This window comes from Chelmon rostratus, chromosome 5 (genome assembly GCF_017976325.1).
Source record: "Chelmon rostratus isolate fCheRos1 chromosome 5, fCheRos1.pri, whole genome shotgun sequence".
In the NCBI taxonomy this organism is placed as follows: Eukaryota; Metazoa; Chordata; class Actinopteri; order Chaetodontiformes; family Chaetodontidae; genus Chelmon; species Chelmon rostratus.
This window is the reverse complement of record NC_055662.1, coordinates 30,020,243-30,031,819: the sequence shown is the minus strand read 5'-3', so window position 1 is coordinate 30,031,819 and position 11,577 is coordinate 30,020,243. Positions and strand designations below refer to the sequence as shown.

The window sequence follows — 11,577 nt, the reverse complement described above, 5'->3', positions numbered from 1 at the left end:
CTTTTTGTCCTGATGATGAGTCTGAGGGAATGCAGCGCTCATCAAATCCAGTTATGACAGTTTTAAGTTCTGCTAGCATCCACTAGAGGGCGGAGAGTTCAGAGTTCATTACAGACATAATCTGAACAAACATCCTGATGATTTATACACCGTATTCCTTGGCTGCATTCCAATACTCATACTATTTAGTTTGCCAGAAACAGATTTAGTAAGTTCGTCCTACTGCACCTGCCTCCATTCTGCAGGAGACTGGCAGCATTGTGGCTATTCTTACCCACAATCCCCTTTGTTTTTTTACTTTAAATTCGCACTCTGGACTGGACGGATGGACGTATGAGCAAGACGGTTAAAGTTCAATATGTCCCAGTTGTATGCATACTGCATGCGACAGTACATGCTTCGTGAGGGCAGCTTGAGAATCTGAACACTAGTGGAGCTAAACATTTTTGTCCTGAGGGGGGCGCTAGAGGACAGATCAGGTGGTCAATGAATGAACTTGAAATGTTTCAATTCTGTTCAAACACAGAAGACAGAAACAGAAACAGTCTGATTATCAAGAAGCTTTATTGTCATTATCATAGTGAATATCATCATCATCATCATCATCATCATCATCAGTCCTGTTGCTATGGACCTGTGTGCTGGACTGCGGGAGGCCGTTAACATGCAGCAGAGCCGAGCAAACAGACAGACAGGAGGACAGACGGGTAAAGGAGTAGACATACAGGCAGACAGACAGACAGACAGAGGTAGGTCAGACAGAAAGGTAGACAGACTGGGGGCAGAGAGGTAGACGGGTGGACAGGTAATGAGGTAAGGAACGGACAGACAGGTGGGGGGACAGGTAGCTATTGTGTTATTTACATACAGGTAGGCAGATGCGATAGAAAGCTTATTGGCTGCCTTCCAGAGGCTCCGCCCCCCTGTCATCTGTGTCGGCCAATCCCCGGTGAGGAGGGGCGGGCTCTGCAGGCTGGGGGGAGGGGTGTGAGGAGGAGGAGGAGGAGGAAGAGGAGGTGGAGGATAGGGAGAGGGGGAGGTCTGGGGGTTGTTCAGTCTGTAGCCTCCCTCCCCCATCAGCCTCACCTCCCATCAGCCCCTCCTCCGCCTGCCCCCCGCCTCCACCTCCCCCGCGAGACCCAGCAAACTGCAGGTGAGGCAGGAGGGCAGCCGGGGCCTCCTTCTCCCTCTCTCTTTCCCCCGCCGCCTCCCGCTCGCGCCGATCCGTGTACAACGGAGCCTCCAGACCGAGGTAGGAGGCGCTGAGCTGCCGCAGGTCCAGCTCGAAGGGGCTGCCGCTGGGCTGCGCTGCTGCTTCTCCACCCTGACCTCCTCCTCCTGATCCTCCTGATCCTCCTCCCCTCTTACCCTTGCGGGGTTGTGAGGAGGCAGGGAGGCTGTCAGGGAGGAGAGACTGGATCTTGGGGAGCCAACGTTTACGGACCCTGCGGGCGTTGGTGCACATGTCGGCCGCGATGACGTTCATCTCACTCTCCTTAAAGTTAGGAGCAAAGTTCTGACAATAGACTGAAGAGGAGGAAGAGGGAGAAAATCACAAGGGAGGAGTAGGAGAAAAAACCAAGGAGAAGAGAAGAGGAGGAAGATGAGGAGGAAGAAAAAAAGAAAGAGAAGAGAGAAGAAGTGTAAGAGGAGGAGTAGGCATAAGAAGGAAAGGAGGTAGAGCAGGAGGAAGACAAAGAGTAGGAGGAGGAAGAGCGGGAGAAGAAGAAGAGGAGAGAAAGGTCTCAGTATTTTTGAAATACAGTAAAAAGACATAAATCCATGAGTCAGACTCTCTCTGTGTGTTTGTGTGTGTGTTTGAGTGTGTGTGTGTGTGTGTGTGTGTGTGTGTGTGTGTGCTTGTCTCACGTTTGACGGTGTTTAACACTCGGTTGTCCAGGGGCTTTCGGCTCGGATCATTGGTGGAGGAGCGGATTCCCGTCCCACAGCTATTGGCCAGAGTGTTTCTATGGATACCATAACAACCCAATCAGCACCTATACGCAGCTTTAGATTAGCTCTCTCTCCCTCTCGCTCTCTGAGACAATGTGACAGAGCTGTTATGTAAAGCAGCAGCTGGATCGAAGCTGCTCGCAGAGCGCCAGAACGTTCTGGAATATTTAACACAGTCTAATGTCACATGATGTCTGATGATGTCAGACCGTCCGGATGTGATACTCAGCCAAGAGAATTCAAGAGAATACAACCAATCACAACTGTGGCCAACCCTGTATCAGCCTCTAGAGACCCAAACCCTGTATGAGCCTCTAGAGACCCAAACCCTGTATGATCCTCCAGAGACCCAAAGCCTGTAAGATCCTCCAGAGACCCAAACCCTCCATGATCCTCCAGAGACCCAAACCCTGTGAGATCCTCCAGAGACCCAAACCCTGTATCAGCCTCTAGAGACCCAAATCCTGTATGATCCTCCAGAGACCCAAATCCTGTATCAGCCTCTAGAGACCCAAACCCTGTATGATCCTCCAGAGACCCAAACCCTGTAAGATCCTCCAGAGACCCAAACCCTGTATGATCCTCCAGAGACCCTAATTTCATATGAGCCTCTAGAGACCCTAACCCTGTATGATCCTTAATAGACCCTAACTCTGTATGAGCCTCCAAAGACCCAAACGTTTACCCTGTGTGAGCCTCTAGAGACTCAAACCCTTATGCCGTGTGAGCCTCCAGAAACCCAAACTCTAAACCTGTAGGAGCCTCTAGAGACCCAAGACTCATACAGGGTTTGTGTCTCAGAAGCAGAAACACACAGAAATATACGTTTTGAAGTGTACAGAAAGACGTATATCCATTCACAACATTTTGACATCGTCAAGCTGTGAGACTCACTTCGACCAGGACGTCCTCATCACTTTAATCAGTGCTGGAAATTAGGGAAGTCTCAAGAGACTTGAGATGTGTGAAGGATTCGTAGCCTATCTTTTGGTAGCCTTGCTAACTACAGTAGGTTACATGACATTAATCAGAACTAGTTTGCAAACGTTAGCCAGCCCGTTTCATGCTGTCTTCTAAAAGGTCAACATACTAAGTTGAGCTTATCTTGATCTCATTTATGCTACCTTGAGCTAATTAAACATGGCCGCCCTCTCATGTGTTTCTTTGGTCAGAGTTTCCAGCAGTTCTCTCTGATGGTCCACTTCAAGACGCAATCAGAGACCAACAACAAGTCATTTTAAACCTTTCTCTGAGCATGTAGGTGAGCTTTAGAGGTGTTTGTAGGTGTATGTATGAACTTTGAATAGAGCAAGGCCAGTGGCCCCCCCTTCTAGTTTTTTTTTTTGCTAAGCTAGGCTAACCAGGTTGAGGATCTCACTCTTTGTAGACTCATAGATGTTTAAAAAAGGTGTTGAGCAGAGCAACAACTCACCTGTCGAAGAACGTGGCCAGCAGTCTCCTGAGAAGCACCTTGTGTTTGACTCCAGCACACAGGTGACAGTTCATCAGCTGACCTCGTGTCATGAACACACCTGAACCTGAGCGTGCGCACACACACACACACACACACACACACACACACACACACACACACACACACACACACACAGTGTTTAACAATGGTTTGCGTAACTCATCTCTTCAGGCTGTCTGCCCCTCTCAGCTCTTCTGGACAGTTTTCTGTTTAATGACCTTCTTAACAATCATGTTGCCGAGACAATCAACACGTTAGCATTTGAGTGCAAAGCTTAAAGTTCCCCATCATGCACAAAACTCTCCACAGCTGGACACGTGTTCTGTTGTCCTACCTGCCACCAGCTCCACCTTCTCTCCTGGGTCTCCCTCAGTGTAGAGCGACGGGTGGCAACGATACCCTATCTGACTGATCAGACTGGCAGGGAGCGCCATGTTATCCCGACCAACCAACACACAGGGTCGACGCTCGTTAGCCAATGGGAGGGAGAGCATCTCCATCTTCTCTGGGACTGGTAGAATATGAAATGGATATAATTGGTTAGCATACCCAGGAGGCATACCGAAAGAAATCTAAAAGAATATTAAACTGCAGTTCTGTTAATGTCCACTAGATGCTGCTCAAAGAAAACTCTGACTGTGCTGAATGGGAAACAATGAGGTAAGACTTGTTTTAAGGGAACACTGACATTTTGGCTAAATCCAAGTGTCCAGACTTCACCACACCTGCAGACACCTTCTGGCACTCACAGACTCTTCAGGAAAGTGTCCTAGAAGTCTGCGAGTGCTAAAGTCTGTCAGAATCCACAATCCATCAAGTCCACAGGTGGCCTCAGGGGGACTTTATCTGCACAAGCCTAAACATTTAGATTTTATTTGTAATCACCTGCAGAGTTATACCAGGAAGAACTGGTTTTCTTCCAACAGATAAAATAAATTAAAATAAGATAAGAAAAAGAGGGTCTTCAGTCATGTCTCACAGCAGATTTTATTCACTTGTGGCCTCAGGAACTGATGATGATGAGCACTTCTTCACTAAGAAGGCTGTGCAGTTTGAGCTGCTCTTAGTTGAAGTTTGCATGTGGAGACAGTTTACTCAGGTCTAGATAACACACCCGTCATGTGATCTAGTGCAGCATCATTTCACATCAGTTGGCGCTGACACCCGATGTGTCATACAAGCAGAAGGCGTGGTCCGGGTGCACTGGCGAATCAACCGATCCTGGCAGCAAACGTGGTGAAATTGTTGCTTTTGTTGGAAACAAGACAGTGTTGTATCCAAACTACATGTGAAGATGCTGCCGGTGTGCAGGCTCATCGAGCTCAGCTCATTTCCCAGAGGCTCGCCCGTGTTTTGACCAGAGCAACAGGGCAAAACTAAAGTTTGTTCCTATGCCATCATTTCTGGCCCCCAAACAAGGTCCTGCACCGTGGTAGTGCTTTCTTTTTTTTGACGTTATTGGACTAATGGTATAGAATCAGTCAGGAAACGAGGGGAGAGGGAGGGGTACAACATGCAACAAAGGTCCCAGGCTGGAATCAGACTGGGGACATCGCAGTTACATGGTACGCATTAACCATTTAGCTGGTGTAGGACTTTATAATTGCCCAAAAACTATTTCAGGAATTCAGGTCTTACCTGTGTCTAAATTTAGACCCTGACCCCCAAAAGTCCCAGTTCCAGAGAAAAGACTTTCTGGAGGCCCAGGAAATGTCAGAGCGGAGTTTGTAAGGCTGAACATCACTGATTGGTCAAACTCTTACTTCAGGCATCTACAACATGTGTTCAGCTTCATTCAGACCCACGGGGGGGCTGTAGCATTAGGAGGGAGGACACATACTTCTGGATTTCATTTCTTACTGTTTACTAATAAGGCTGATCTTCACAGTTCTTCAGATGCAGTGCAAACATAGACGGTGGGTCTAGGTCTAGCTGTGTAGTTCAATAGTTCCTAAAACTATTTGTTCCAAAAGTCCTGAATGCCTGCAGGTGTTTTTTGCTCTCCAAACCTTCTCTGAGTTTATGAATCTGTATCAAATCTGAATTCAGAGAAGAATCACTGACATTCGTTTTGTGCTCTCTCAACCCTGAACCAGAATAGTCTGGACTCAGAGTATTAATCTCTTTATCCAATCACGTGCTCACACAGTGTTGACCCTTGCTCCATCCTCGCTGTGAACCACTGAGCCTTTCAATCATGATACTCTTTATCACTCTAATTATCAGTTTTCAGCTGATGATTAGGTGACCCTTGATTGGTTGGAACAAAAACCTGCAGCCACAGAGCCCTTCATGGAATGGTTTGGACATGCCTGCTGTACACAAACATACACACATATATACATGAACACTTTGAGTCGAAACGTTCCTGGGATCGGGGTTGTACCATGATGGAACTTACTGTAGGGGTTTCCAGGATGTCCATAGATGTGCTGGTAGAGTCCAGGGTGGACTGTGTTACCATAGTAATCCTCCTCCAGATCCTCCTCGGTGGGGGGGTGGGAGGGAGGGGAGTCTGTAGGAAGGCTAGAGCCTCCTGGACTGGAACGCCCCCCGCCTGCTAGCAGGTAGGACTGCAGCCCCGAAACCAAACCTCCGCCTGTACCCAGGTAACACAGAGCACTGCTCCTGGAAGACTGGAGGTCCCCAGTGATGTCCACTCTGAGGACAGAACAACAAGGCCAAGTTAGACCAGGAAAAGACAGATTGTCCGCTGTTCTGAATGTTTTTAAATGATTTATTATTCCAGAGTGAAAAGATTAAAAGATTTTTGTTCCTTTATAATGAGTGCTTTTTCGTGTCAGAGCTCTAAGTTAGAGGTCTTAACTGGTCCTCGCAGTTACTAGCTACGGAGTCCAGACCCAGGACTAGCATCAGACCGGGTCTAGATTATATTCAGTCCAAAGGCTGGGGTATAAAAAATTTGGGGTTGCACGTGGACTTTTATGGACATGTTGTTTGTGTTCGTACCTGTTCTGAACGGCCATATTTCAAGGCCACGTTTGATTATTACTGTCTGGATTTAGTCTGACTGTCCTCAGGTCTCTCTCAAACCAGATCTCCATGTTTTATTCAATTAATTTATGCACATTTTATTCAGGTAGTTTTTTCACGGGTCCGTCATGAATCTGGTCTCTGTTTTTTGACTCGGGTACCTTGTTGAATTTATGATCACTAGCACCACTGAAGAAGAGGAGGAGCGATGTGTTTAATGAGTGAGCTCCTGTGTCGTTTGTATCTCTGGCACAATCACAATCATGTGATGGTGTGATTCACATTCCTGACGAAGGCTTTGCACTTCTCTAGCGGTGTACGTTTGGACGTGGTAACACACCAAGAAACACAGCAAAGCACTGCAGAGGCAGGAACACGAGGACCAGAACTGATGAACTGTGTGTTAGGCCTCATGGATTAGTCACAGGGCACCTTTAATCGAGACAATTAGGCAATGTTGATCTTTGTTGGTCAAAACTGTAAGTCACTTCTTTTTCTTCAGTATTTTAATTGCTGAGGAAGAAGAGGACGAAAGGCACGCTGCAAGGTCATCGCTGCTATATACATTTCATCAGACTTTCCTCTTATTTTGGCGGTTTTTCTTGTACTACTCGATGATTTTAGATGATTTAGGCCTTTGAAAAAGTTTTCACACTGAATGAGGAAAAACATCAGTGCAGCTGCTGAGGAGGACCACAGACTTTGCCTTTTTAAACTACCAGGAACTACCAGGATGCCCCACAATAATCACACAGATCTAAAGTGAACTCCTGTCTGTTGTCACCTGGCCTCCTCTCTCCCTTCTCCTTCTGCTGCTCCTCCTCCGTTCTCCTCAGCAGGAGGCGTGTCGGCTCTCTCCTGTTTGATCCTGCTCACGGCCAACAGAAGCTCCTCTGGGCTCAGGGACGGCTGGTCTGGACTGGCCTCCTGCAGCTGGGGGGCGCTGTGCTGCTGGACCGTCGGGGCGTCGAAGCTTCCGAGCTCATCTGCCGAGGTTGTCTGTAATTCATCAGTGTGTTTAATTAAAGATGAAAAGAGATGCTAATGAACTGAAGAGCAGTCAGCCGTCAGCCTTCATCATGAACTGGCCTCAACAAATAAATGCAGTCCTGGTGGTTAAAGTGTTTTCTCTACTTTTGACAGCAGCTGTGATGTGCAAGCTGAAATCAGTGAAAGTTCCAACCAATCAGCAGCCTCTGATTTAAAGGGCGATGGGCTGCAGTTCCTCTAATGTCCACAAGAAGATTCAATACCTCAGCTCTCAGCAGATCACTGTGCTTCTTCTTCTGGGGGTTTATTGCAGCGACATGTTTGTATTCTCATTCTAAATATCTTCTACTTTTTTCCATGAGGTCTGTTTGTGTGAATGTCGGAGTCAGATTCACCAAATCGTCACTGCTTGTTTCAACCTGACGAAAGCTACCTTTGTTTGTACGAAAGAGAAAATAACGAATACGAGATAATTAGTGAATGTGATGAATTTGTTTGTGCTTTGCTTACATGAAGCCATTAAGACGTAACTGGATCTAGTGTTGTGAAGGTCCACTGTGGAGGATTTGACATCTAGTGGTGAATTTGCATGTTGCACCCCTCACCCCACCCTCGCCTACGATAGCCACTAAAAACACGCGCAATGGGAATGTCCCTCTTTCAAGTTGGTGTTTGGTTTGTCCGTTCTGGGCTCCTGTAGAAACATGGTGGTGCAACATGGTGGACTCTGTGGACGAGGACCTGCTCCCTCTGTAGATATAAAGACTCATTCTAAAGTAACGACGACACAATGGCTTTCAGGTGATTCCACACTGATGAAAGCATAACTATGAATATTATGTTTCATGTCTGCCAACAGATCCCCATAGATCCTCCATTCTGGACCTGTAACATCTTATGTCGCCATGGTTACTGAATTCATTCCAAGACATGCAAGTGAATTTTAGGGTGCAAACTGAAAAAACAGTTTTCTGGACAAACTAACCTTCAGCTCGCTGCTGATGTGAAGCTCTATTTGGCTGCTTGTTAGTGAAATGCATCCTGGGAGTCGTAGTCCACTTCCTTCCTACACTTTTCCTTACACATATTCTATTCTGGTCTACCTGGACTGACCTGTGGACGTGGTCCAACCCACCTGTGAGTCGCAGCAGAGAGGTGAGGAGGAGGAGGAGGAGGCCTTCATCATCATCAGCTCCATACCTCGCTCCACGATGTTCTGGATCTGCAGGTACCCGGCGGTGTACATGAGCACCAGCTGCTCACTGGCGGCCATGCTGAGTCGTCCCGTGTAGCAGAAGGACAGAATCTGCTGAAAACACGTCGGCGTGACTGAGGACGGCAGTTCGAACACAGCCTGGGAGGACGAGGACGAGGACGAGGAGGAGTCAGCCGCAGAGCTGAACAGGTCTCTGAAGTAGAGCGAGGAGGCGGCGAGGACGGCCCGATGCGCCTTGAAGGCCTGACCCTGCACCAGGATGGAGACATCGCAGTAGTGACCCAGCAACCGCTGCTCATTCAGGCTGCCCAGCACACTGCTGCCAAAGTCTGGGATCTCCACCTGCAGCAGCCCCTCTGACATGGCGGCCGCCGTCGGTCCAGGAGGGTCAGGAAATGACGGGACAGGAAGTGATTGAGGGTCTGGACTAACTGGTGTCTAGGAGGAGACGATCCTGACCAGTTCAAAGTGTTTTTAAGTGTCAGGGATCCTGCAGATGTCACCTCCAAAATGTTTCAGATCCATGGTGTTGTGGAGGAGCCAGGGAGGTCGGAGGTCAGAGGGTGGTGTTCAGGTCTGAGGTGCTGAGTCAGAGCAGGACAGGCAGGAAGGGGAGGAGACTGTAGATAATCAGGAAGGAGGTCAGCTACAACATGAGGAGAGAGGAGGAAGGAGAGAGGAAAGGAGGGGAGGAAAGGAAGAGGGAGGGGAGAGGAGAGGAGAGGAGAGGAGAGGAGAGGAGAGGAGGTTTTAAGGATGACAGTTTCACAAGAAACACCTCAGTTTCTGCGTCTCTTCGATGTTTCACCTCTTCTGTCTCACTGCTGACTATATAGATCTTTACAGTACACGTACACGGTCGGTGTATATGCAGTAGAGTGTGGAGTAAATTATAACAGCACACACACATTCAGAAGAAGTATAAGTGACCAAGTGAAGACTGACAGGTTCAAACATAAAGAATAAAAATAAATAAAATAAAAATGATCCAACATGTGATCACATCTCACACAGGATAAAATTCTGAAATACTTAAGAAATATAAGAAAAAGGGGATGAGAGAAAATAATAATGCTAAAAAATAAATATAATAAGTGATAAAAAAAAAACTCCAAAAAGTAAAACAACATGTGATTCAGTGAACAGTTTGAGTGAGGATCATTTCTGCAGATCACGTCACATGACTCGATCACTGCTCCTCATGTCACGAACATAAAAAAAGTACTACAAAAAAAAACTACATCTCAGTTCAAGTCCAGGTTTAACTGTCTGACGTCTTTTCTGCTGCAACTATCTGTGTGACTTCACCTCTGTTCAGTCTTCATCGTGTGTATGCAGAGTATATACATCATAGAACACAAACATATTCATTTTTCTGCAGTTTCAAAGTAGCTAAAGCCTCACTCACAGTATTATGTGAACGACCTGTTCAAGTCCTGCTCTTACCTGTCTTACCTTACCTGTCCATAACAGATCACATCAAGTATACACATTTACTACATTACTGTACGTTCTGTCAGGAGGGTGTTTTCATTCTACCACTACTGTACTGCACGATGTCGTCTTCTATACTTCATATCACATTTATTTTATAGATATATTCTATGTTATTCCTACAGTTTATGTTTCATGACTCAGATTCTCATTCATTTGTGTTATTTTATGCTCACATTGTTCAATTGTCAGAATTTCACTGCTAACGGCTGCTTCACTGTAACTGTGGCATGAGACAACAGACCTGTGTGGGCTGTCAGAAGTGTAGCACCTGTAACCACACCCAGCAGTGATGTCACAACGCCCTGAAGTACACCTGTACAACACCGCAGCTGAGTAACAAGTCCAACCGCTGCAGGTCAGCAGAAACAGGCCTCGCCACAATGTTTAGCTGGTCTGTTACGAACCCTGAGACCCACACATGGATCTCGTACATTTCATGTACAAGTTTAATTTTCATTCTTTTAATTTGTTCCATTTCCTGTTTTATTCTCTTGTGTCAATCTCACGCTAAAAAAAGGTAAACAGAAGTCGAAAGTGTCCTTCCTGATTGGCCCACCATAAAACCCCTAAAGGTTGGAAACACACAGCCACATTTATGAAGCGGTCATGTGACCGGATGGCAGCGAATCGGATTAAAAAGATGAGAAACATGGAACATTTCAACAGCTCTGATGTCACACTATTTGAATTCTTAATTATCCATCCGAAGTTCTGTGGTACAAAGGACGTATAATCTATCAGGGACCTTTATATTCACAGACATTAGAGCTGAATGGCTAACTGTAATAAAATCAGGAGCAGTAAAATATTTAACACACTTGAGAAACATTTTTTCTTTAAATAAACTGCTTCTCCTCTGTGCTTATTTTTCTATGTATGGTTTAAATCTAACCAGGTCTCTCTGGTAGAGTTCAGACTGTTGATCCCACTTGGATCAATATTAGATCATCTGTTATTTACTCCATACATGGAGAAAATGGATTTTCCAACATTGTACTGTCAGTTTCTATGCAGATGACACCATCCTGTATGTCAGCATCTGTACAATAAAACCAACCAGACTTTCTGCAGGTACAGTGAACCCCTCGTGGCTTTTACTTATTTAAAAAACTCATTCTAAACTCTAAAAGAGAAAATGTTGCATTTTAGTGTGAGGCTTTGATGTTCCTCTGATCCATAATCGAAGTCTATACAACTCTGATTCCAACATAGTCCGGACTGTAAAACATCAGTAAACCAGAATCAATCATCAACAATCAAACAGTTTCCTGACAACAGGAAGTGTACCTGAGTCCAGGTATTAATCTCTTTATCCAATCATGTCGCTCCATCCCTGCTGTGAACCACTGAGCCTTTCAATCATGATACTCTCACCTGTTACCAATCAGCCTGTTCACCTGTGGAATGATCCAAACAGGTGTTTCTGGAGCGTTCCACATCTTTCCCAGTCTTT

General features: G+C 46.2%; 1 protein-coding gene across 1 annotated transcript; it reads right to left on the bottom strand.

Moving 5' to 3' along the window:
• Positions 1-892: 892 nt before the first annotated feature.
• Positions 893-8,990, bottom strand: LOC121607234 (nucleus accumbens-associated protein 2-like). The gene is made up of 7 exons (XM_041937951.1): positions 8,547-8,990; positions 7,206-7,420; positions 5,829-6,088; positions 3,762-3,938; positions 3,386-3,491; positions 1,870-1,967; positions 893-1,527 (listed from the first exon to the last, which is right to left on the bottom strand). Exons 1-7 carry the CDS (start codon positions 8,988-8,990, stop codon positions 893-895), a joined length of 1,935 nt encoding a protein of 644 aa, XP_041793885.1.
• Between the last annotated feature and the right edge of the window lie 2,587 nt (positions 8,991-11,577).